The 27,589-nt window shown below is 41.8% G+C and overlaps 1 protein-coding gene across 1 annotated transcript in view; it reads right to left on the bottom strand.

Annotated features, from left to right (window-relative positions):
* Positions 1 to 3,767: 3,767 nt before the first annotated feature.
* The window catches only part of slc1a7a (solute carrier family 1 member 7a), a gene marked incomplete at its 5' end in the record, with an annotated part of 45,012 nt that continues 21,190 nt past the window's right edge, over positions 3,768 to 27,589 (bottom strand). The window contains 8 exons of the mRNA XM_080907366.1: positions 3,768 to 5,302; positions 9,988 to 10,087; positions 10,283 to 10,417; positions 19,530 to 19,724; positions 20,785 to 21,018; positions 21,491 to 21,590; positions 21,848 to 22,079; positions 22,305 to 22,347. Of these exons, the coding sequence (XP_080763492.1) occupies positions 5,036 to 5,302; positions 9,988 to 10,087; positions 10,283 to 10,417; positions 19,530 to 19,724; positions 20,785 to 21,018; positions 21,491 to 21,590; positions 21,848 to 22,079; positions 22,305 to 22,347 (1,306 nt within the window). The 3' untranslated portion in view covers positions 3,768 to 5,035. The remainder of the gene's footprint in view (positions 5,303 to 9,987; positions 10,088 to 10,282; positions 10,418 to 19,529; positions 19,725 to 20,784; positions 21,019 to 21,490; positions 21,591 to 21,847; positions 22,080 to 22,304; positions 22,348 to 27,589) is intronic.

Here is a 27,589-nt window from a genome sequence, read left to right as displayed (position 1 = left end):
AGCCAACTTACTTTAGCCCCCCGCCCCACCCAACACTGCCTCTCTGCCAGGTGGCTGACTCGCCAAATCGTTCAGCTGCTGCACAAGCTGCGTAGCCCCTCCTGTCCTGTCTCACTGACCGATAGCAGTGGGTTAATGGGTCTTTAGGTGGAGAGTGAAAGCAGGATGATGTTAGCTGAAGAAGTTAAGGCTTTTTTCCTTCAGTAAGGAAATAATTGATCCATTTTACTTGTTTTCCGTGGTATCCTAAGCCTTCTGGTCTCCAGTTCATTACTTCTTTTTATACAGGTTATAATTCTTGATCAGTTAATGCACTATTTTTTTCTTAAAATTAAAGCTTAAAAAAAAAAAGTTAAATGCATTATTATGGAAGATTGTATCCAGATTTGATTACTACTTAAGTATTTATGGAGCCACGTGTGATAAAGCTCTGTTAAATATACTTATGCATCCTGATCACTGCCCTTTCAGTCCATCTCTCCTGATCGTTCGTTTGGCATTTGCACACAATTCGTGTAATTTGCTCTGCAAGGTTGCCTTGGTGATGCTGCTTTAGCACCGAGCGTTGCTCCAAGGCTGCTCCTGTTGCTCGTGCTCAGAGCATTTTCTTCAAATCAGCAGAGTAGCAAGTGAAATTACATTTTAGTGGTCAGTTAGACAAGCTATTCACTTTATGCTTAATCTACATCCTGAAGACCCCCCCCCCCTCTTGATTGACACGTGGCTGTTTGAAGTTCTGACTACATAAAAGATGGTTGTAGCCGCATCATTGACATCACAAATGAATTTTAGACTCTCTTGAAGGTTCAAATTTAGAACTTTGGCTGCTGCCATGTTGAGGTTTCTTTTGGAACCAGTTGTGAAGGTGGAATGCTAATGCAAACTGTACGGGTGAAGTGCACAGAGACAAATATCGGCTAATTAGTACCGACTAACAGACTACTGAAGCACAACCTTCTTGGTTGGTCTGTACCACACAGTAAGTCATAACCATTAAATATGTTCCAAAAGGCCATAACAGCACAGACACACACAGTGAAGAGCTCCAGTATAGTGGATGAGGCCTAGAAGACTGCGGTCAGTCAATTCAACGACACCCCACACTCAGATATCCAGGTGGATAGGTTAAAAACAAATCACCCCACTCAAGAGGACACTAAGGCCAAAACAATATTTTGTGTCAGGCTATAAAAATTAGTGTTTTAATGTTGTAAAGAAGGACATTTTAACATGGGAGTCTGAGCAGTGGCTCTCTTTTAGAACCAGCCTGAAGTGGGACATAGAGTAGCTACAGTTTTTCTAACTCCATGTTGTCTCCATTTTTCATCTCCCCTGTTGCCCCGTGGACATGTGGAGACTGTGCAGGGATGATTTTCCTTTCTCAGTGGAATAAACGACGTCAAACTGCAGCATATTAAAAACAAACTCGATGTTATTTTGCATGAATCCACTCATTTATTTAATTACTCACTAAATGAAGAGGCCAGACCATCAACCCGCCATCCCGCTTTAAATCATGACTACACCTCCACATTTTTACCACATTGTCATCAATTCCTAAAATTTGGGAGCTGTGGTTTCCTGAGCAGGTGCCAATGACTAGAACCTCGGGGGTGACACCTGTCTCATTTAAAACTCTGAGGGTCAGCTCGCCTCTTTTGGTACTGAAGTGTCTGGTGTCATCACGGCAAAAATGTGAAGAGCCCTCTTCAGAGAAAACATTTTGGATTCTGTACAAATTGGCAAAGGAATTTAAATGTTTCTCCCAATTATTTGAAATAATAAGCTGAAGTACATTTTTTCCCAAAAGACGCATATTTCATGCAGTGAAATTTATGTCATTTTCCTCTGCTTGTATGCAAGGATACCGCACTCAGTTTCAAACATTCAATGTATAGCTTAAACTCTGTTTTGCAAATCCTGTGCTACAGATAATTAATTCTTTAGTGTATTAAAGGCCTAAAAACGCTATGCTTGACAGTCACTTGAGAGCCTTGGTGCACATCAATATGAAGATTTTAGTTGAATCTCAATAAACCCAGTTTGTCATGAATGAGATCAAAGGCCTCCTATAAGTTCTTCTTTTAATGTTGCTGCTTTAATGCTGAAGCAGGTTCAGTATTTTTCAAGCTTCCACAAATTACACTTAGCAAAGTACTTTTCGCGTGCGATAAGACACGTTTATAAAGTTACTCCCAATTAGAGCAAATTGTAAAAGAATCGTCACTTTTACAACACAATTTATCCTTCAACGACATGTATAATACTTTTTGAGTGTAAGTTAGGAAACTCTAAGAAAAAAAGTATACATTTTTCACCTATATTTAACATGTAAATAGTGATAAATTAATGATGTATGTGAGTGTTATTCTTATAATAGCAAGGATTTAATTTCCCACTGACAAGGGCAGACATTGAAAAAAACCAAACAAACAAAAAAAACAAGGCGAGAATATTCCTGTTGAACATCACAGACGTCCAAACTCATCTCTGAAATAGCAGGACTTTCGTTAATTTAAGAGCATTAAATTTCAAGGAGCGGAAGAAGTTTGATGAAAACTTCCTGTCAAATTTGTGCACGCGCACAAAACCCAGTTTTCCTCTCTTAGTTTTTGTCAGTGTGATAAATGAAGGCCCAGTCTATCCTTATTCGACAGGTCAGTTTGAAAATAGTTTACAGCTACTATGAAGGTCTTAGCACATGATTTACATCATATTCATACTCAACAGCCATTCGGTGAGTCCTTGGTTATTCTCAGCCTAGAAGAGACCGATCTCATCATACTATTTCTTCACAGGATAAAACTGAATAGTTCGTGGAGACTTATATAGGATTCTTTCACACATGTGTAGGACATTTGTTGACTACATTTTCTACTTTTATGAAACAATGCTTCATTTTTAAGTCCATTTTTGGGCTTTGCAGGGTTTTATTTGGTGGTGTCAATAAACGACAGATGGGATTTTGGGTAGAAAGAGGGGGCATGAGATGAAGATAATGGCCTGGGGCTCCAGATGAACCCAGGCTACTGCAGTAAAATAATTTTTACTTGCAGTTTTCAGTCCTTGAATGGTTTTTTAGTGGTCCTATTGATAAAATCCAAAATACCTCACATCTGTATTTGTCAACAAATAAATCAGGCAGTGCTGTCTGTCTATATTTTTGGATATATTTTCCCATTTCTTTTCCATTTTACAGAGTTGGTACATTTTCATAAATAGTGGACTACAGTGAAATGTTTCTTTAAAACATATACAGAATGGCAGCCTTTGCGACATATTGATATGATAGTAAAATCTACATTTTCCTTAAACTTTAAATACCTACATGTACAGCATATATCACATGGAAAGTTCATTAGAGTATGAGCTGATAACTTGTGTTGATTTGTCTCGGCTGTCTGAGCGCACATCAGCATCGCGCCGGTCCCGGTTGCTTCTCCTTTGGTTGTTTAAGGCAAAGAGGGAATAATAAAGTGGGGTGCAAAGATAAAGTGGCGTGACTTCAACACAAGGACAAACACTCGTCTTTGTTTTCAGTGCGATTTCCATCACCGTTCTGCCTTGAACACACACCACTGGAGGTATGAGGCAGAGGACCCACTTAGGCTAAGGACAACAAGGCAGAGAAGAGCAGTGTAAGGAAACTTGTTTCTAAGAAAATATGGGAAAGGTAAAAGAATCACAGTGGTTTTTTGTGTTTTTTCTTAAACTTTCAAATAGAAATGGTGGTGGAGGGGGGGGGGGGGGGGGGGGGGGTTTCAGTGCAGAGGAGCACTGGCTTTACTGTGAGCCTCTACTGAATGAACAAGTTCACTGGAGGAAGCTCGTTTCCACAACTTGTATTCACAATCTCATTCTTTTGGTCTCCACTCAAAGCCTGTGACGATAGGTGACTGTAGGAGCATAGACCAACCAGTTGATCAACAGCTTTACTTTAACACTTAGCCCTCTCTTCACCACACTAGACTATCACATGTTTTGCATCACTGCTAATGCAGCATCAATCCATCTGGCAAGCTCGTGCGTCATGGCCTCAGACCAGTAGGTGCTCATTTTTTTCACACTCAGCTGTGACCTGCCCTAGTGCATGCTGCAGGTCAAGGCTCGAGGAAGCCATCAAAACCAGGTCATCTGTGATTTTCTATAAAAACCAAACCACCAAACCTGACACCCTCAGGTGGGTCCAGAAATTTTGATAATAAAATTATGAACAGAATCATTCACAAAGTTGCCAGAATCCACCGCCCACTGGGAACGAGCCCGATTGCAGTACACGGAACTAGAAAGCCCACCAACAGCCCCCTGATATCCCATAACCCCAAATCACCCGTCACAATCAAACGCCTTCTGTGGTTGAGCTTTATATTTCTAAAATATGGACTTAACTCATGCATTTATCGTTTGTCTAATAGCTATAGCAGAACAGTTTTATTTTGTTCCGCTGTGTCTTTTTGTGCTGAAAAATGTACCAAATGGGGAACTTTTTGCCCTGATTTATCATAAACAACGCAATAGTCAACAAAAAGAAGAGAGAAATGTAAAAAAAGAAAAACCAATATTATGCTAAATACAAACCAGATCAGAAAGCATAAAAAGAGACATAAGTTGATGTCCGTTTGTTTTTTGTCTGCAGTCCACGGAGGAAAAGGTGCCTTTAAATTACATTGGATATAAGTTGGTTGTGTTCTCCATATGCAGTCCTTTAAGACTGCTGATCACAGTCAGTCCTCACACAGGGTCTGTTCTTGATTTAAAAGGTCCTTCAGAGTAGCACACGGCCACTGCTGCTACCCAATATATGTATATATATGATAAATATGTACACACACAAACAATCAAATGTGGATCATCATTTGGGTTATGTAGGAAAAAAAAGTCTTTTTTCCCTCCATGCATACATCTACTCATGGCTGCTCTCACTCGAGGGGATAAGCATGTGAACTCGGTCACCTCGGCTCTTTAATGCTTCGTCCTGTCCTGCTGGTCCTGCAGTCATAGATGTACCGGTAGACTCTGACAGAGCAAACGTTTTTTACACATTAGTCTCCAACCCGTTCATGTCAATGGAACAGTGGTCCTTGTCCCTGTGTTCTCTCTTGTGGTGAGAGGCGTGAGCGTGCTTCTTCTTCTCTACAGGTCGAATCCCCTCCTCCAGCTGGATCAGGCGAGCCACGTCAGGGGAAAGGTGGTCCTGCTTGCTGCCCGGTGGAGGCGGCTGGTAGCAGCCGTTCTTCTGGTTCTGGTAGTTCATCATCTGCTGGATGCTTATCATGGGTTTGGTCTCACATATAAGAGGCACCTAATGGACATGAGAATGAACAAAAAGAAGTGTCAGAATCACTTAATAAACAGGCAACACCCACAAGAACTAAAAATAAACAGCAAATTAAAATTGTGAATGAACTGAGTTTTTATGCAACAGGAAAGGATTTTATGGTCTTATTGGCCTTATTCAGCTCCCCTCATCCCCACACTGTAAAAAAAAAATCTTAATATAAAAGTATTTTACTGTGTATTTTACAGTTTTGTACTGTTCTTCCAGAATATCATTAAATTCACATAAATAGACTGTGATTTTACATGTCAAATGTAAATTAACGTAAAATCACTGTAATGTAATAAAACATAATTTTCTTGTTTTTTTAAATGTATTTGTCTGTACATGTGCATATTTAGATTGTTAAAATACTTTCACAAATGCATCATAATTTCACAAATATTTGTCCGTTATTTGAAAGATTGAACTGTTAAATTCAAATGTAATGCTATGGAAAAATATATAAAATGATTCGTATAAACTTTTTCTACATTAAATAATTATTATCATTATTGTTATTTAGGGCGATCGTGGCTCAAGAGTTGGCAGTTCGCCTTGTAATTAGAAGGTTGCCGGACGCTCTCGGTCGTTGTGTCCTTGGGCAAGGCACTTCACCTACTGGTGATGGTCAGAGGGGAATTATAAAGTGGAATTGTAAAGCGCTTTGAGGGTCTCATAAAGCGCCATATGAATGCAATCCATTGTTATTTAAACCAACTGCTAACTGTATATTTCTGTACATTTAAGTATTATTATTCATATTGCCGCATTCATTGACCTTTTTTATAGGTAATTTCATTGTTTAATCACATTAAATTGTTCCTAATTTAATGTTTAAAAGCACTTGAAAAAGGCAAAATCCCATGTAAAATTAGGGCAACAAAATGTATTATCATTACTGAAAATAAAGTTATTTTCTGGTATTATTTTGGCGCCCCAGCTGCTGGAATATCACTGTTTTTTTAGAAAAAAATTTTTTACGGTGCACCTGGTCATGACAGATGACCGCCCCCTCTGACTCTGGTTCTGCCGGAGGTTTCTTCCTGCTAAGTCAAATTTATTCATTCTCACACAACAGCTGATATATCCTGGGCAGTTTAGGGTCCAGGATCTTGGAAGAGCCAGGGATCTAACCCTTTAAAATTATGAACAATGTACTCTTTATCTTGACCACAGATCCTAAAAGGTGCATACAGTATGTGCAAAAGTTTTGAGCCACCCCTCATTTCTTTTTATTTTGTTCTTCAGGCTTTTTGAAAGTCTTCTTTGACTGTTTTTTCACTCCTTTTCAATCCAGTCCTTATAGCTGACTATTTTCAATGGATGTCTTTTATTTATTAAGCTACTTAACACAGACTCATGTATCGTTTAAGTGTGGACTGGAATCCTGTGCATTCTGGTCCCTACAAATGAAAGATACTAACATCTTCATCTCCAGTGTTCCAGATCAGCCTACTGCGTTTTAGTTTTTTGTGCCAGCGTCTCCAAAGCATACATAATAGCAGGTCTTACTACCATATTGTAAACTTTCCCATTTATATTTGCTGCTGTGTGCAGGTGAGATTAGGAACTATAGAAAAAGAGGCATGCTCGTAGAATGACAAAGTAAAATGAGATATTTAAAGAAAGACATTAGCAAAGAAAGTTGGTTAGTCGGGGAGACGAAGTAGACAGGAGTACTGGGAGGCTGGCGTGTGGCAAACACAGATGGCAAATGCAAAGAAAAAGGCTTATAGGGATTTTTATGTGAGGCTGGACTAAGGAGAAAAGGACTTGTATCGATTGGCTAGATGGAGAGATTGTGCTGGAAAAGATGTGTTGCAGGTTAGGGTGATTAAGGACAGAGCTGGATATTTACTAATGAGTGAAAAGTGTGTTGAGAAGATGGAAGGAGTACATTGAGAAGGTGATAAATGAAGAAAATGAAAGATAGAGGAAGGCACATGGAGGACAGTTAGCGCAGAGGATTAGTACGGAGGAAGCAAGGGCAGCTATGAAGAGGATGAAGAGTGGGAGGGTGGGCAATAAACCCATCCATGACCCAGCGTTAGAGGTTCTTGTCCAATATTTTCTGGTACTGGCCCCTCACTGTGGTGTAGCCGTCTTATACTCTCAGCAGAAAAACAGCCGTAAAGCATAATGTTTCCACCTCTGTGCTTGACTGTGAAGATGGCGTTCTTTGGGTCATACTCAGCATTTCTTTTCCTCCAAACATGATTGGTGAGTTGATGCCAAAGAGCTCGGTTTTGGTTTGATCTGACCATTCAGATGTTCACTGGAAAATTAAAGACAGAAGTGTGCATGTGCCTTCTTGAGCAGCGGGACCTTGTGGCAGAGAGGTGCACAAGTCTTTGAGGGGCAAGTCTCAAGTGTATAATGGATGAAAGTGACGTTCTATTGTCAGATAAACACCAACTAGTCCCACTATAACAATTTGTTATGTGTTATATGTGCTGTGTTGATGCACCACAGCATTTAAAGTGATGAGAGCGTACTCACTCAAGAGGGCTGTTGCAGTTAAAAAGAATAGACACAAGTAAAGCAAAGTGAAAAACTGCTCAGTTGAAGTCGATAAATTTACACTTTAAACTTTATTGCTTGTTACAACCGGATGCAGGATGTTAACTAACCTAGTTTGTAGCTCAACTTTCTGATTCATAGGCATCTCTTCACCTCACTAAGTGACTGACTTATTACCGGTAACAGTCTTTGTCGCTTTGTTACTGCTATCTCTCCTCGAGTGTTGTTTGAAAAAAACACTTTAATATCTTTTGTCTGTGAAGGTTCTCAGTCATCCAGGTCATGGTGGTCTAAAGAGCTTGGAAAGAAAAGTGTCTGGACGTCTCTAATATCTTACTATATGTATGGACAACAAAGATTTAAGAAACATTTCATTTATTTTACTGTGCATTTACTGTACTATGCAACCTTTGGAAAGGGTTGTGTAAAAATCTTTATGACATTTAGAGTCCTCGCAGCCGATTAATTTAAAAACAAAAATTCACAAATTATTAGCATATTCAGAACATTTCCTTAACTAACAGAGAAAAATGCACCGTCTCATGAAACAATGTGCAATTCAGGGCTGTGGTCTGTCCCTTATTTACATCTTAATTTAACCCTTTTACATGGATAAAAAATGGTTTTCAAGACTTGAGTCCCAAACCTTGAGTCTAAGTCAAGTCTGAAGTGTTGCGAGTGCAAGTCGCCATCTCTGCCTTGTGGGCACTGCAAGACTGCACTCCATTAGCACCAATGGTGTTGCTGGTGACTGTGGTCCCAGCTGCCTTCAGATCATTAGTTCATTCATGTAGTTCTGTACTGATAAACCACCTTTCTCATGATCATCCACAACCCATCAGGCAAGAGCATGGAGCTCCAGACTCAGAGTGGTTGATGGACATTTTGTATTTCTTCAGTTTCTGAATAAATTGCACCAACATTGGACAAAGGATATTGAAAAGGATATTGATCAGTGTATTGAAGGAGGACAGGCAGAGGGCTGGTGTGACAAAACAAGATGCTAGGGACAGAGTGAGATGGATGCAAAAACACACAATAGCACACTATCAGTTATGGATTGGCCTCCCCTGAGGCCAGACCTCAACATTATTGAAGCAGCGTGGGATCATCCAGACAAAGAACCAAACAAAAGGCAGAAACATCCAAAGAAGAGTTTTGAATGTCCTCCAGGCCCAGAGAACTATTAGTGAAGACTACTTAAAGAAAGCTTGCCTAAGAGAGTTCAGGCTGTGCTGAAGATGAAAGGTGATCATACCAAATATTGACTCTTAAGCTCATTAGAAGTATAAAAACTCCGCCTTTTCTTCATATACTGTATTTCGATCTGTTTTTGTAAATGCTTTTTTTCCATTTTCCTACCAAGATAAAAAGGGGCAGCTCAAGATGTTTGCACAGTAATCTGTGAATAGCTAGTCATTACTGCATATACTCTCTGCTAGAGTTAATGCATTGACAGCTATGACAGAATTGGCTATAAGCATCAAATCTACTTTCTTGCTGCTTGTTTTGCTGCCCACCATTATCAGAATAATAATGTGCAGACTAATAATAATCCCCGGTTGGCTCCCTTTAGTGATGGCAGATACAGTAAGTACATTTTAGCCTATTATTATAGTAAAATGCTGTGGTTATCTAACATGTTTTTATCCATTATAAATGATTTGTTCATAATGTTAATACACTGCTAATATATAAGCTGAGTCATATCTCTCTCTTGGCGCTCTTTTTACTAGAGCTGTGATTTACTTAGCCTTGATTATCGAACAGAATTTGAGGAAGTGGAAATTGGTGGCCAATCACAAATAAAAGTTGTGTTTTGTTTTTGTGGTTTTGCAGTTCCTATTCCTCTGCTTCCAATCTTTCTGCTAAGAAAAGCTATCCAGGGAGAATACTTAACCGCATGAGAATAATATCTAGTTTTTACTTTCATACTTTCATCAAGAAAGTAAATAAAGGGTAAATCTGTTGTACTCGTTTTGGAGTTTGGAGTGTACGGAAAAGGAAATATTGCCACATTCGGTTTTCTGTCTGTCTTTCAGAGGAAGACAAATGCTACTATAGTTAGGTCAGGAAGACCTTGAGAAAACAATGCGGGGATTGCTTGCAGCATCGAGGTCCGCTGATCTAACCTTAGATGTTCTCACCTGTTCTCCCTCTTTCACAAAATCCTTCCTGCAGATATGAGCCATGATTCCTGTGGCCAGAGCGTCGCCCATCACATTGACCATGGTCCTGAATCGATCCCTACACGACAAGGTCAAAAGTTATTCGCAGTGAAGACTGATGAAGACCGTGGTTTATACACCCTATAACAAGTTAGTGTGTATTCCTGATATTTTGCTGATTGTTGCTTTTTTCAACCTCTGTGCAAGAAGCTAAGAGTTACTGGTTTTTAGCTATGATGATTGCTGTTAGAGAAAAAAATTAACCTTTACTTACAAAGCCCAGTCGACAGCAATGATGAGAGTGATGTCATCAGTGGGCAAACCCACAGAGGTCAGCACGATCACCATGGTAACAAGACCAGCCTGTGGGATTCCAGCTGCACCGATGCTGGCGGCCGTGGCAGTGATGCTGAGAGAACAGAGAGAGAAAGTCGGGTACGTTTATCTTCAAAGGATATACAGGAACACGTCCTTATATATGACCTCCCTGAAATGAAGGTGCAGATCTGTTTGTGAGCACTGAAACCGCAGGGATGGAAAAATAAAGCAAACATAGGGACCGTGGAGAACTATAATTCTGAATTACTTTAATACATACTGTATGTGCCATGCATAACTGTTTTGCTTCTTCTTCAGTGCAGAGTGCAATATAGCTCCAATTACTCATCCGTACTTACTTGGCAGCAGCAGTTTCAGCAGATTGATATTTTGTCCACAAATACACACGATCAGCTTATAAGAAGGGCATGAACTAATCCAAAGCTGGTGTATGGTAAGATAATTTAAATACGCATCACTCCCCTTAAACAGTGTTTGCTCATTTTCTACTCTAGCATGACAGATGCTGAAAAGTGGCATGACATAAACATTTCTGTGAACACTGGGTCCTTGTTTTCAGAAGTAGAAAAAAATAGGCTCCAGTTTTCTAGCTTTTGATTTTTCTAAGCAACAGAAAAACTATCCCAGCACATTGCTAGACAGCATAACCACGCTCTTAGAAAACTGCCTCCACCTCCAGCTTTTCTTTTCTTTTTTTTGCTTCTAACTGACTCACTTTAAATTAGATCCCTAAAAAGGTTAATATTTTTTCTATTATTTGTAGCAGTCACGTTACATCCTCTGGGGTTTAGAAATGAAGCCAGAGGAGAAGTGTGAAAAGCAACAGTTACTAAATGGCCACTTGAGGCTGCCTCCAAAATGAGTCAGTTCACAAGGATATCCAAGGATATCCGTTAATGGATTTAGCTTGCTAACCAAACTAAGAAACATTAGTGTAGCCAGTAGCGGTTTTTGATATGGGCAACATGTGCGGTTGCCCAGGGCGGCATCTGCAAAAATTTTTTTGCTCGTGCTCATGCTGCCCCGACATCAGCCAGCACATTTTGGGAATGGCATAGGCACCGATCGGCTTTCTATCGCCCATTTGCTGGGAGTAAGGTCGCCCTCCCTTTGCAGGGTGCGCCTGCTGCTTGCAGTTGCAGCACAGGGAGGAGAGAGCGGGGGATTCACTGGCTGGCTGGAGCAGCATCTAATAACCAGCTCGCAAAATAAAACAAAATAAAAACAAAACAACAAACACGAAAACACCAGACATTATGATACAGACTTATAATTTGCAACAATGTTTTTTTGAAATTCTATTTGAAAAGTGAGCGCGAGAGCCCTCGGTGCGCCTGCTGCTGAAGTCAAAGTAAACCTTATTATCATCTCTGCTACATACAGTCCAGCATATAGAGAGACGAGGCTCCAGTTACAGCAGTGCAAGTAAACAAACACTAAATATAAGAAGAGTTAGAAAATTAGTAAACACTTTAGGACTCGTGGTAAAGGGATCAATAACAATTTAAAATTTACAGTTTCATGATTTAAAGTCTCACACACAACCTGTCGAAAGGGGAGGGGGGCCGTGCTGCTTCCAAGTAGAGCACATTTCATTCATAATGTTGTAAATCCAAGCCCATTATGTATTCATGATTTGTTCCTGGGTTGTGCGAAATCCCAGAAAATAAACCCCAGACAAAGCGAATCTGTGAACTAAGGTGTAGGTCTATTAGGGAAATGTTGTGGTGATCCTCGGGCTGAGGATGGGTGTTCATACTGGAGTGCAAAATTAAAATGGAAGATGGACAAGAAAAGTTCAAAGCCATCAGGTGCTCAGTTTAGAAAAAAAGAGAAACGAAGAGGAGGAGAAACGAGCAAAAGATGCAGGTAAGCAGATGTGTCATTGGATAATGGCAGGTCATCCTGAAACAATCAGAATCAGAATACTTTATTAATCCCTAAGGAAATTATGTGGGTTACAGTTGCTCCAAGAAGAAATGGTAAAAATAGCAACGTTATGTTACAGATTTTACACACTTAAGAAATAGCACTAATATATACAGATCACTCAATTATAAAAATCAAGGATTAACAGAGGTGATTATAAATAAATATTAAGAAAATTGACAAGAATATTCCAGAGTAGAAAAGAGTGTGTGTAAAAAGGGTGTAACTATTGCAGTGTTTACAGTGCTTTATATGGAGCAGTTGTACAGGGAGATGTCCACGGGCAGGAATGATTTCCTGTGTCGTTCAGTGGTGCTTTTTGGTGATCTCAGTCTCTCACTGAATGCACTTCTGTGACTAGCCAACACGTCATGGAGTGGGTGGGACTTATTATCCAACATTGTCTTTATCTTGGACAACTTCTGCCTCTCAGACACCACCCTATCGAAGTCCAGCTCCGTCCCCACAACATTAATGAGCTTGTGGATCAGTTTATTTAGTCTGTTGGTGTCTGTGACCCTCAACCTGCTGCCCCAGCATGCAACAGCATAGAGGATAGCACTGACCACAACAGAGATGCAACAAGATAACATCAATTAGTAGGGATAGTGAAAAGGTCTGTTAGCCACTTGACTATGATTGTAAACAGCAGACACTGATGTAGTTTACTGAATCGTTTGGACTGTGTTCAGCACAATATTAATTAGTCATCTGTGTAGACAGCGAGGTTATTACAGTTAACCTAAACTAAATTAAAGCTAGATGTGAAAACATTTAAATTAACTAATGTGGCAAAGAGAAGACTCAGCTAAAAGCTTAACACTGATACGATTTTGTGATCTTAGAAAACAAAGCATAATAAGAATACAGGGATGTTTTAGTATTTTTGTAGTTTGTTAAATTTTAATACAACTTGTCTGATGAGGCATTGATGGACTTTGTTATTGAGACGCTAGATGTCGATAACACAGGTACATGTGTAGTAGTAGGTACATGTGTGACTCAGGTGCTTGAAAAAGTTCTGTGTTTTTATTGGAACATTTTGCGAAGTCCTACCTCTGACAAAGTAATTGAATACACTTAATTTAAAACTGAAACTAATAAGAAGTTAACAAAAACTATGTATGTTCAAACAATAGAAAACAAACTGAAACAATAATCGTGTTAAAGTTTTTACAGTATCTGAAGATCCCAAAGGAACGGCATCAGAATTTAAAACTTTTCTGGAAACCCATGTACGTGACTTCTTGTCACGATCACAAGCTTCTCTTTAAAGCCTGTATATGCTCCCAGTAAGAAAGTATCTAGTATCTAGTATCAGTTACTCTTTTTAAACTATTTATACGCAGAGAGCATCTTTCCTACCACCCATTTTTTTCAGCTCACAGAGAAACAAGCTTAGCAGCGTCTCATCTGCAGTTTGTACCTATGAAAAATAGCACAATCTGTCTCTACTGCAACCATTTAAATGCTGCTGCACTGCTAATCCAACAAAATGATATATTATATAACAATCTTAATTGTAGAACTACATATTTTAGTTATGTAAAGTTTCAGATGCCTTGTCCACTACTGTGGAGAAAGAATTAAAATATTTTGGGACAGTGACGGTTTTGAGCTTCTGGACTTTTGAGTGCAATTTGACAGCTTTCTCCTGGAAAGAACAAGAGGTTGGGGTTCAGGTTGGGCTAGCATGCAGATGGAGCAGCTACGTGGTCAGTAGCCAAACCGCGCGAACAGGATGCAGAGGGGGAAAAAATATTATAATTCTCCGTGACAAGGGAGCTGAGTAATACAGGTCATATGGGTTTTACTGCCAAGGGATTATGAGGGAGTGTGCACAGACTGCAGCCATGAAGAGGTCTGCTCTTAACATTATTACAGTAGGACATCGATTCAGAGGAGGGACAGGACGTTTCCCTTAGCCCGAGCCTGGAGGGGTTGGTGGTGGTTTGCTTACTTTTGACTGAATATTACAGAGCTGTGGTGTTGGTAGGATGAGGCCTGTCAATATTTTTTCTGTCTGTCTGTTTTCCCCCAGGGCTTCCAGACTGATTTAGCAGAAATCAGATCAGACTAAGAAGCTCACATGAGGCGTAATCTTTGTGACATTTACATATATGTGTATCTAGTAAATCCCACAATATTTTTATTAATTCAGAATTAAACTGAACGTGTGACATTATTATTCACGTTGCAGACAGAGCACCAAAAACATGCCTGCTGTTCATTTTTAACCCATATAAATTTCTCCCCGACTGCTGAGATATAAATATCTCGTTGTTGAATGTAACATATTTTTAAAATTCCGTTTTATTAAGAGAAATTAAGAGAGATTCAACTTCTTACCATGACTTTGAATTATACTAAGACAAGAAATAAAGTAAGTGGTTCTGTAATAGCTCTATAATTCCTCCCAATCAGTGCCAGGCTCCCAGTTACAGAGTTAATTCTCAGGCATTAAGTGGCAACTCTATAATTTAACAATAAAATAATATAATTTCTCTGAGATTTCTTTTAAATACGACTTAAATTAAATCTGAGTAAATCAGTGTTTAATGAAGTTTTTGTAGTGGTGGATTTTAGTACCTTTTAACAGACATCTGCACACCAGCTGACAGAAAGAAGATAAATTATCTGCGTTTAATGAAAACACCTTTTTTCTTAGCAAGTACTACAAATCTGGGGGTGAGCCTGACAAGATTTCCAAATGAATTTGAATTTTACCACTGTGACTTCATGAAGGTTCAATTTTGATTAAAGGATCTGTAGTTTGAACTATCCTGACCTTTAGTCCTAGGCAAAGAGCAGATCCCCAAGGAATGAATTCTACACTCAAAAAATTATTTAAGTCCAAAACGCTGGATTACACATAAAGTTTGTGTAATTTTGTAAGATAAATACAATATAAAATGTTACATTTAATGGAATCATGTCAAAATGTACTTGTCACCTTTTTTCCTTAATGATTGAATATTTTAATAAATAAACCTCTGATTTTATATATTTCATTTGTGTTTTACCTACAACTTTTTGCTTCGTGTTTATGAGCGGAAACAATAATTTTGGAGTGTGCATATAGGCAAATGTGTTTAAACTCTACGTTGTTGTCCACAACCACTATCCGCTACACAAACCATTACACAACCACTATCTTACTAAACATTTTAGAAAATGTTTCCAGATGGACAGGAGCCACTGTGTAATTATTTTAACAGAATGCATTCATTAAATTCATAACATTAAGTTAAGATGGCGCCGGTGAGGTCGGCTGCCGTCACGACTGCTCCGACCACTTTTTCTTTGTCTTTGTTTTTTAAGTTAGTTTTCAGCGTTTCTAAATCGGCAAAATCATCACCATTGGGTACATTAGGTATGACAGTGACACTCTTGTTTCTATTGGTATACAATGTACTCACAATTCGAAGTTTTTAACTCCGGATCCGAGCTGGCCGAGTGAGATCTCGAGGGAGAACAAAGGGAAGCGGCGGCGGCCTAGAGGGAAGCGAGCCGGCGTCAGGAACAGGCTGAGAGCTCGTGCACACCGCACACCTCTGCCTAGCATCCTGCTCGCCAACGTCCAGTCACTGGAGAACAAGCTTGACGACCTCAGGGCCAGGATAAAGTTCCAGAGAGACATTCGGGACTGCAATCTCCTCTGCTTCACCGAGACATGGCTGAACCCAGCGGTGCCGGACCACGCCATCCAGCCGGCCGAGTTCTTCTCGGTTCACCGCATGGACAGGACACGGGACTCGGGGAAGTCAAGGGGAGGCGGCGTGTGTTTAATGGTGAACAACTGGTGCAACAGTGCGAACGTTGTTCCTCTCACACGCTCCTGCACACCAAATCTGGAACTACTGTCCATCATGTGTCGTCCTTTTTATCTACCTCGGGAATTTACATCGGTCATTGTAAGTGCCGTTTATATTCCACCACAAGCGGACACGGTCACCGCCTTATGCGAGCTGCATGAGGCACTCACACAGCACCAGACACAACACCGGGACGCTGCGCTTATTGTGACGGGGGACTTTAATAGCGCCAACCTCAAACGCGCAGCGCCGAACTTTTATCAACACATCACCTGCCCCACCAGGGGTGAAAGGACACTGGACCACTGCTACACTACGGTCGAGGACGGCTACAAGGCACAATCCCGCCCCCCGTTTGGCAAATCTGATCACGCCGCCATCTTCCTCATGCCAAAATACAAACAAAGGCTGAAACAGGAAGTTCCGGTTCAGAGGAAGGTCGCGCGCTGGACGGATCAATCGGTGGCCGCGTTACAGGACGCACTCGATGACGCAGACTGGGACATGTTCAGAAACAGCTCCGACGATGACGTCAACGTGTTTACGGAAGCGGTTGTGGGATTCATCGGGAAACTAGCGGATGATACCGTGGAGACAAAGACTATCACAACGTTTCCCAACCAGAAGCCGTGGGTGGATAAAACCATCCGCGACGCTCTGAGATCCCGCACCGCTGCCTACAACACGGGACTCATGACGGGGGACATGGACCCGTACAAAGCCGCGTCATATAACGTGCGGAGGGCGGTGAAAGAGGCGAAGCAGCGCTACGGGAGGAAACTAGAGTCACAACTCCAACAGAGTGACTCTAGGAGCCTGTGGCGGGGACTAAGGACAATAACGGACTATAAAGCACCAACAACCGGTATGACGAACGCGGCCGTGACTTTGGCAGACGAGCTGAACACTTTCTATGCTCGCTTCGAGGCTGCAGCTAAGGTCTCCAACAATGCTAGTGTTAGCGGCGCTAACGGCTGCAGACAGGAAGATACTGCCAGCACCGGAAACGTGCTCGTCATCTCCGAGCATGAAGTAAGGAGAGCCTTCAAGAGAGTGAACACCAGGAAAGCAGCAGGACCAGACGGCATCCCAGGTCGTATCCTAAGAGACTGCGCATACCAGCTAGCTCCTGTGTTCACTGAGATATTCAACATCTCTTTATCTCAGTCGGTGATCCCCACATGCTTCAAAGAGTCCATCATTGTTCCTGTCCCGAAGAAACCCCACCCTGCTTCTCTCAATGACTATCGCCCTGTAGCCCTCACCTCAGTAGTTATGAAGTGCTTTGAACGCCTGGTCAGAGACTTCATCATTTCTTCACTACCAGACACACTGGACCCACTACAGTTCGCTTACCGTCCAAATCGTTCCACAGACGATGCCATCTCTCATCTCCTCCACACATCACTCACTCACTTGGACACTAGAAGGGGGAATTATGTTAAAATGCTCTTCATAGACTACAGCTCTGCATTTAATACCATAATTCCCTCCACACTCACCACCAAGCTGGAGCATCTGGGACTCAGCTCATTTATGTGTCAGTGGATCTCCAACTTCCTAACTGGCAGACCACAGGCAGTAAGGATGGGCGGACATGTCTCAGCCTCCACCACTCTCAGCACTGGAGCCCCCCAGGGGTGTGTTCTGAGCCCCCTGCTGTACTCTTTGTACACATATGACTGTGTGGCCACTACCAGCTCCACCACCGTCATCAAGTTTGCTGACGACACCGTCGTGGTGGGCCTGATCTCTGATAACAACGAGACGGCCTACCTGAAGGAGATTAGGAATCTGGAGAACTGGTGCCAGAGGAACAACCTCCTTCTAAACGTCAGTAAGACAAAGGAGCTGATAGTGGACTTCAGCACTAAGCAGGAGAGGAACTACCAGACCCCCGTCATCAACGAGTGCCCAGTGGAGAGAGTGGACAGCTTCAAATACCTCGGAGTTCACATCACGCAGGACCTGTCATGGTCCTGTCACATCAACACCGTGGTGAAAAAGGCCCGACAGCGTCTCTACCACCTCAGACGCTTGAGAGACTTCCAACTGCCCTCCAAGGTGCTCAGGAACTTTTACTCGTGCACCATAGAGAGCATCCTGGCGGGAAACATCTTAACCTGGTTCGGGAACAGCACCATGCAGGACAGACGAGCTCTACAGAGGGTTGTGCGGTCAGCTGAGCGCACCATCCGCTCCGAGCTCCCTGACCTGCACTCAATCTACAGCAGGCGGTGCTGGACCAAGGCCAGGAAGATCGTGAAGGACCTCAGCCATCCCAACAACAGACTGTTCTCTCTGTTGAGGTCAGGAAAGCGATTCCGCTCCCTGAAGACCAACACAGAGAGACTGAGGAGGAGCTTCTTCCCGCAGGCGATACGGTCTCTCAATCACACCACCACACAGTACTGACCCACACATACAGTTCTTACACACACACTGGACTTTCTGGACTTTGTTTTTGCACAACACTGGTCACTATATTCTTCATTTCCGGTTAATACTTGTACAGCTGCTGTTATTGTGTATATATTTATTTATATTTAGATTTCTTCATACATTCTTATATAGTTCTATATTGTGTATTGTGTATTTTGTTGTACAGTTATTTTATTTTCAACTTTAATTTATATATTTTATCTTATTCTTCCCAGTTAAATTTACCCTTCATTCTAATTTGTGTTGTACAGTTATTTCATTTTTAACCTTAATTTATATTTTATTCCTTCCTAGTTAAATTTACCCTTTTTAATTTTTCATATTTATTTCCTATCTTATTCATAGCCTTTCCTTTTTTGTTTTCTTTAGGTCACGAGCAGTTGTCCAAGCATTTCACTACATATCGTACTGTGTATGACTGTGTACGTGACAAATAAAATTTGAATTTGAATTTGAATTTGATGTGTAAAATGCAATCTCTTCTTTTATTCCAATACATTTATTTAAGCCATGCAAGAAAGTGAGCGAAATTATAGAAGCAGCTGTTAGAAAATGGTTTAGTATGTTAGTATCAATCCAATACCAAGTAAATACAGGGCCAGGATTGCAGATACCAGGTACCAGTATTTTTAACCTATAAGAGCATGTAGTGGAGAGCAGTGTGTCGTGATTTAAGAAGTGAATAGTCACACCTTTCAGCTTCTTCTACTTTTTGGAGAACTGAAATGTAAGTGTGCCTGTCTCTAAAGCACTTTGGGTCAGCTTCTGTTGTTTAAAATGTTTAATTTCCCCCCAAAACGCTTTATTTAACACAACTCAGTGAGCTACATACTGAACGAAATATCGATCCTATTGCACCAGTATCAATCCGATACCAATACCAGCGTTGGTATCAGTACTATCGATGTTTGGATTGATCCACCAACTTCAACTGTGCACATTTACTTGCTTACATCCCATTATGAGTTAGATTTTTTGACTTGTGATGCCCCTTACCTGATGGTGATGATTTGCCCAAAGTCCAGTTCGTAATTGTTCACTTGGGCGATGAAGATGGCTGCCACGGCCTCATAGAGCGCCGTACCATCCATGTTGATGGTGGCCCCGACCGGCAGCACGAAGCGGATGATGCGTCTGTCGATATGGTTGTTCTCAAGGAGGCACTTGAAGGTGATAGGCAGAGTAGCAGAGCTGCAGGAGGGAAAGAAAAGTAGGCAGTGTAATCAGTTGTGTTATAGCAGGAAATGTCTCTTGGGTTCAAGCCACTGACAAAAAAACAATAAAAGCATGAATAAAGCAAGTAGCTCCTATTTTGATGTTAGGGTTACAGAAAAAAAAATCACCAACAAACATCGATTTAATTTCCTCTATTTTCGTTCCTAATAGAGCATAAAAGCAATTTTTCTTTGGCCTTGGCCCTCTCTTTGTGTTGATATTTCTGCTGGACCATAAATGGAGGCTTATACAGATTATAAGGTGGTCATCATTGTTTTCTTTTCTTCTGGGAAACATCCTAATGGCATGGAAAAATGTAATATATGAACATTTACCAGTTATTTTTTTTCTTTCTTTTTCTTTGAGACCCTTTGAGGTTATTTTGCATATATGTACCACAAGAAAATGCTACGAAAAAAGCCAGCTGAGTTTATATGGGACATAAAGCCTAACACTCCCCCACATGGTAAATGGCCTGTATTTGTATAGCGCTTTACTTGGTCCTAAGGACCCCAAAGCACTTTACACTATACACAGTCATCCACCCATTCACACACTGGTGATGGCAAGCTACATTGTAGCCACAGCCACCCTGGGGCGCACTGACAGAGGCGAGGCTGCCGGACACTGGCGCCACCAGGCCCTCTGACCACCACCAGTAGGCAACGGGTGAAGTGTCTTACCAAAGGACACAACGACCGAGACTGTTGGAGCCAGGGCTCGAACTGGCAACCTTCCGATTACAGGACAAACTCTTGAGCCATGATCGCCCCCACATCAAAATTCTGACACAGCTCAGCCACATTAGCTCCACAGTGTGTTAAAATTACAGGATTTTTATTGTAGTGGGGCATTCACATCAAAGAAAAATGTAACTGACTAAATGTAGTAGGTACATGTGTGAAAGAAGTCCTGATGATTCATTTACAGACACAGTTTTTAAATAAAGTCTGTGTGCATTTGTCTGCGCATCAAGCTTTATAATAATAATAACAATAATTTAGGACCTCTAGATCTGCAAAGTCATATGCTTTACCTGGAGGAAGTGGCCAAGGAGATGAGAAGGGCTTGTAGAATGCCTCTTATGTAAACTATGGGGCTTTTCTTGGTGATGAAGAAGTACATGGCCGGGAGGATGAACAGTCCGTGCAGCACCAAGCCCATTACCACAGTGATGGCATAAAAGCCCAACTTCTTCCCCATGGCCGAAGGGTCGTCCATCTCTAAGATCTTTCCAGCCACCAGAAACACAATACCAAAGGGGAAATACCTGCAGAAAGGAGGAGGGAAGGACTGCTGAACACAGTGATACTAATATTAGCATGTTGACATATTTAATCCAAACAATTTTAATATGCTGGTGGTTACTAGTTTCAAGGACCTATGATCTTAATATAATGTGTAGGATGCTAACATTTGCAAGTAGTGGACAGATAAAAGGCTGCCAATAAATGACCAGTCTAGCATCGTTACAATAAACCTTCACTAGATGAAGGCTTTAAAGTGGGGCATGTCTGTTTCACCTTTTTTTTGTAATCCATCCAATTGTTGTTGAGACATTTACCTAAATACGAAAAAGTCTGATCTAACTAATATCAGAATATTTCAAATTTAACATGCCGGAGAGTGAATGGCAAACAGTGCTGGTTTTTTATCAGTGTTAGTTATAGTTGATCAGTAAAACTTCACAAATGTTGTTACTTTTCTTGTGTTAGGGGTTTCTTGTAAAATACTGCTCTTACCAAATGACAATGGCAACAATTTTCAAAACCGCCTCATTCAAACTCTGACAAAAGTTGACCAAAGCACTTCCGTTGGGTCCCATTCTTCCCAGCATTATTCCTGAACGGGAAAAGGAAAAGAAAAATATGCAAGCATGCAACTGCAGGGATGTTTTCAACAGTATTAAGTGATAAGAATGGAAACATTTGTTTGTTCCCTGCACAGCACAGAATGAATGAAGATGTTGAACCAATGGTGGGTGGAAACCAAAATCATCGGCCCTTTGAGGCCTCACTTAAGTTAGCTTTTTTGAGATATATATTTATGCATGTGCATTGTGGATGTTAGTGCGTGTGGGATTCATGTCAAACACCCACCCATGGTTGCAGAGAATATAACGATCCCCAGTACATTCATGCCTTCGCTGGTGCCGGGAGATGTTTTCACGATGACGTCAGGAGGTGGCGTTAGATCCAGAGAGAAGTTCTGGGTGTCGGTGCCATTGTCATCCTGGATGCCATAAATGTAGACCCTCCGCGTGGTTGTCTCATCCAGGAGCTGAGCGACTGTCGGTTTGGGGATGAGTTCTGCGACTCTCTGGGTTCGATACTTGAAACCAAAACAGAGCACAGTGAACGTGACATACCAGACTCTTACATGATAATGAAACACGCTCATTCGTGTTTGCATTCTCGCACGGCAACAGATTAATTTTATTCTTTTTGCAAATGTGTTGAAATAAATGGACAATAGAAGATAATATAAAGAGGCGTTGCAGTTTAGATTAAAGATTAGGGGGTAACAGAAATCTATGCTTTCAGTATTTGAGCTTACCTGTTGAAACGTAGCTTGGACCAAGTTAGCTGGAAACATGTTGCTATAAAAGAAAATTTAGGGAATTTGTTAATATCTTTCAGTGAAAAGCAGACACATTGTAATGGATCCAAAGTAAAATGTAGGTTAACAATCCCAGAAATGTAATCAATGCAGAGAAATAGAACAGTTATAACTTTGCTTTAACAAAAGCTATTTCTGTGTATCTCCTCTTTTTTATATTGGCTTTGATATTACGGGTGTATAGGAATTTCTTTTACTTATGTATTATTCACATTATTTTATTGTATAATGCCTTGGTGCCACTGGATTTTAACAAGTCTCACACTCATACATTAAGACAAATGGTGGGGGTCTAGTAAGGAAGCTGGGGGGAAGCACAGGAAGAAACTTTTGTCTCTTCGAGGACTCTGGGAGGTAGCAAGGGAGTGTGAACCTTAAGGTGTGAAACAGCTGTGTACTGCCTTTTGTTCCTGAAGAAGGTATTTAACTGAGAGCCATGCTAGGCTCAGGGAGACTCTGCTGACCTGCCCCGCGGTCATGCAGGCTCTCCACAAGCTTGGTTGTCTGTTCTTTGTGTGTTTTGATTAAAGAATGTTAGCTACCGCTCACCGCTCGTCTGCAGGCTTTATTTAAATGGAAAACTTCCACAACATGGGGTAAATCTTTCCTGTACATCTCCTCCCTGTGAAATTGGAATTGATTAAATCAGAAATTCAAAGAAGGACGACAGCTTCTTTATGGATTCTGCATCATTACTACTGTGCAAGAAGTCTTACTCTAATAAAATTACACTGAAAATTTGCTTTGTTGGTAAATAGACTTTTCTGCATCAGTCCTATCAGTCCTGACAAATGAAAATCTCCACATCTCATATCTCTGAAGAAAAGAATATTGAGTTCTTCAGTTCTTGAGCTGCCACAGAGTGGAATCAGGTGCACGGACAGATGAAATCTGAAGACAGAGGAGCAGGAAGAATGGGGACAGTAGAAAATAGAGAACAATCTCTTTCTGGAGAGGAAAACAGATGCCCACCATCCATCGAGGTGAAATGAAACCGTTTAAACCGTGTCTGCCGTCTATCGTGATGGGAAATGTGCGATCGTTGGCAATTAAAATCGACGAGCTCTCAGCACTGGTACGGAGTCAGAGGGAATACCGAGAGTGTAGCCTGATGTGTTTCACCGAATCATGGCTGCACCAGGACATTCCCGATGAGAATGCTTCCGTGGAAGGCTTCCACACTGTTCGGGCGGACAGGGACAGCATCGCTAGCGGTAAGCGTAAAGGAGGTGGGCTTGCTGTTTTAGTTAACAACCGGTGGTGTAACCCTGCCAACATAACAATCAAAGAAAGGACTTGTTGCCCGGACACTGAACTGTGTGCTGTTGGACTCAGGCCGTATTATTTACCCAGGGAATTCTCTCACGTCATCTTGGTGGCTGTTTATGTACCCCCCTCTGCTAACCCCACAGCTGCATGTGACACTATCCACTCTGCCATAGCTCGGCTACAGACTCAGCACCCGAGTGCCTTTATTGTGATCTCGGGTGACTTCAACCATGTATCACTGGACAATACACTAACAACATTCAAACAATATGTGGACTGTCCCACCAGGGGAGAGAAAACTTTAGACTTACTGTATGCTAACGTCAAGGATGCATACAGCTCCTCCTCCCTCCCCCCACTTGGTAGGTCAGATCATAACCTGATTCACCACACCCCCCGCTATGTGCCAATTGTGAGGAGGGAACCTGTGACCACCAGGACTGTTAGGAGGTGGTCAGAGGAGGCAATAGCGGAACTACAGGGCTGTTTCGAGGTGACCGACTGGGAAACACTCTGTGAGCCTCACGCCGAGGACATCAATGGGCTTACTGAGTGTATCACAGGCTACATAACTTTCTGCACCGACTCCATTGTTCCAGCTCAGACTGTTCATTGTTACCCAAATAACAAGCCGTGGGTGACTAAGGACATCAAAGCCCTCCTCAACAACAAGAAGAGGGCTTTCAGAGGGGGCAACAAAGAGGAGGTGAGGAAGATCCAGGTGTTACTAAAGGACAAGATCAGAGAGGCTAAGGACAATTACAGGAGGAAGCTGGAGTGGAAACTCCAGCAGAACAGCATGAGAGAGGTGTGGAGGGGCATGAAGACCATCACTGGATTCAGGCCAACCAACAGCAGGGGAGCTGAGGGAGGTGAGAATAGAGCCGACGAGTTGAATCTGTTTTTCAATAGATTCGACACCACAGTGTCTGCTCCCACCCCCACAACCTCACCTGCAGTCAGCCTGGAATCCAGAGCCACACCACTGTGCCAGCCTCTCTCTTCACATGTTGCCTCCTGTGAGATTCCTGACACCCCTCCCCCACCCATCACCTTCACTCAATACCAGGTTGAGATGCAAATGAGGAGACTTCACTCAGGCAAGTCTGCTGGACCAGACGGAGTGAGTCCCCTTGTCCTCAAGACCTGTGCCCCCCAGCTGTGTGGAGTCTTTCATAAACTGTTTATGCTGAGTCTGAGTCTGCAGAGGGTCCCGGTGATGTGGAAGACATCATGCCTCGTCCCTGTACCAAAGACGCCTCGTCCCAGTGGCCCCCAGGATTACAGGCCCGTGGCACTGACCTCCCACATCATGAAGACCCTGGAAAGGCTCATCCTGGACCAGCTGCGACCCATAGTAAGACCACATCTGGATCCCCTTCAGTTCGCTTATCAGCCTCGTCTCGGAACAGAGGACGCCATCATCTACCTGCTCAATCATGTCTACACCCATCTGGACCAGCCGGCGAGCACTGTGAGGGTCATGTTTTTTGACTTTTCCAGTGCTTTCAACACCATCAGGCCGACCCTCCTGGGTGATAAGTTAGCAGCGATGCAGGTGGATGCTTCTCTGGTGTCCTGGATTGTTGATTACCTGACAGGAAGACCACAATATGTACGTCTCCCACAGTGTGTGTCTGACAAGGTGATTAGCAACACAGGGGCACCACAGGGGACTGTCCTCTCCCCCTTCCTCTTCACCCTCTACACCACAGACTTCAGCCACTGCACAGAGACATGCCATCTTCAGAAGTTTTCTGATGACTCTGCGGTGGTTGGATGCATCAGCAGGGATGATGAGACAGAGTACCGGGTTGTGGTCGACTCCTTTGTCACGTGGTGTGAGCAGAATCATCTGCAGCTCAACGTGGCAAAGACCAAGGAACTGATCGTGGACTTCAGGAAGACCAGGAAACACTTGACCCCTGTTTCAATCCAGGGGGTCAGTGTTGACATTGTGGAGGACTATAAATACCTTGGAGTACACATTGACAATAAACTGGACTGGGCTAAAAACACCACAGCACTTTACAGGAAGGGCCAGAGTCGTCTCTATTTTTTGAGGCGACTGAGGTCCTTCAACATCTGCCAGAAAATGCTGAGGATTTTCTATGAGTCTGTTGTGGCCAGTGCGATCCTCTATGCTGTTGCATGCTGGGGGAGCAGGCTGAGGGTCGCAGATGCCAACAGACTTAATAAACTGATCCGTAAGGCCAGCAATGTTGTGGGGATTGAGCTGGACTCCCTCAAGGTGGTGTCGGAGAGGCGGATGCTGTCCAAGATAAAGACAATGTTGGATAACACCTCCCACCCACTCCATGACATGTTGGTCAGTCACAGGAGCTCGTTCAGTGAGAGACTGAGATTACCGAAAAGCACCACTGAACGACACAGGAAATCATTCCTGCCTGTGGTCATCTCCCTGTACAACGCATCCACTTAACACACTGTTTGCTGCTACAACTACACATGTTTCTTTTCCAAATATTTATTTATAAGTGACTTATGTATGTATGTATGTATATATATGTATATATTGTACTATTCTTAGTTAGCGTATTGTCTGTCTTGTCTTAATGTTGGTTTAAAATGGAGCACTGTAACAAAAAATAATTTCCCCCAGGGATCAATAAAGTATTCTGATTCCGATTCTGATTCTGATGAAAGGTTGTCCGACAAACTCATTCAAAGGATCAAAGATAAAATGAGATACGTTGGTTAATGACTATATATTTCCAGGATGAGTTATTGATAGAGCATCATAAACTCTAAGTATGACTAATATGACTAGTCCTCTCTCTGTTTTTGTCATGTAATAAATAGCAAATGAGTCACTGTATCCTTACACAGTGTAAGCTGGGATGTGGATTGGCCCCACGTTCATGCAGACCACAGATTAATATAAAGTAAGTGAGCAGACCTGCATCGTGATCACTGTAATTTAATTGTCAAAGTTTGGTGTTTTTTAAATAAGTTTTTTTCTGTAATTCAGTTTCGACCACTGATTTAAGAGCTGAGACAGCACAGCGACAGGTGTCTAGTAGCACTATATCCTGACAGAAGAGGAGGGTCAGGTATTTAAAAGGTATTCTTTTTTATTTAAATAGAAGTTATATAAAAAGCTAAATATGCTTTAGTTTATGAATTATCTGTAACAAAAAATTAAGTAATGAGCAGATGATTTTTATTAAAGTTGGACAAAGACTACGGTGCAAAAGATGGTCCTGTTAAAAGGAAGTTTTTCCTGTTAAAAGGAAGTTTTTCTTTCCCGCTGTCCCCACAGTGCTTGCTCATAGGGGGGGTCATACAGTTGTTGGGATTTTCTTTGTTTTCTTTGTATTATTGTAGGGTCTTTACCTTACAATATAAAGCGCCTTGAGGCAACTATTCTTGTGATCTGGCACTGTATAAATAAAACTGAATTGAACTGAACTGAATAGTTTACATGCCTAAATGCATGGAATTTCTGCCATTTAATATGCTGATTATATATTTATGTTAAGATGCAGTTGAACAGGTTTACCTAAAATGTGACCAAGCCACTGAGCCACAGTGTCTTTAGGACAGAAGACAAAGTCAGGTTCCTCACAGCACATCATTGCTGTTCCACGATATGTAGGAAGGAAATCCCAGATACTACACAAACATGACTAATAACTTATAAAGTATTTGTTTTTTAAGTCAAGAGCTGCTGGGATCACTAAATGCACAATGAATGACGAGTGAGTGGTCTAATAAATACAAAGAGTTATGAGGTGCCCTTTGTTTACGTGCAGATACTGCCTGTGTAGTATTCTGTGCAAAGAGACTACTGTCCAAGGTCTGCGTTGTATTAGTGCTGCTGGTAAATCCCACAGTGACACAGAATTTAAACCACAATCAGAAATCAACCATCACATTTAAGATGCAGTGAGATTAAAAGCCACACTGCATCTGGGTACGTGTACATTAAG

This window comes from Rhamphochromis sp. 'chilingali' (assembly GCF_963969265.1).
Source record: "Rhamphochromis sp. 'chilingali' genome assembly, chromosome: 16".
In the NCBI taxonomy this organism is placed as follows: domain Eukaryota; kingdom Metazoa; phylum Chordata; class Actinopteri; order Cichliformes; family Cichlidae; genus Rhamphochromis; species Rhamphochromis sp. 'chilingali'.
The sequence above is the reverse complement of the archived record's forward strand: the minus strand, read 5'-3'. Positions and strand labels throughout refer to the sequence as shown.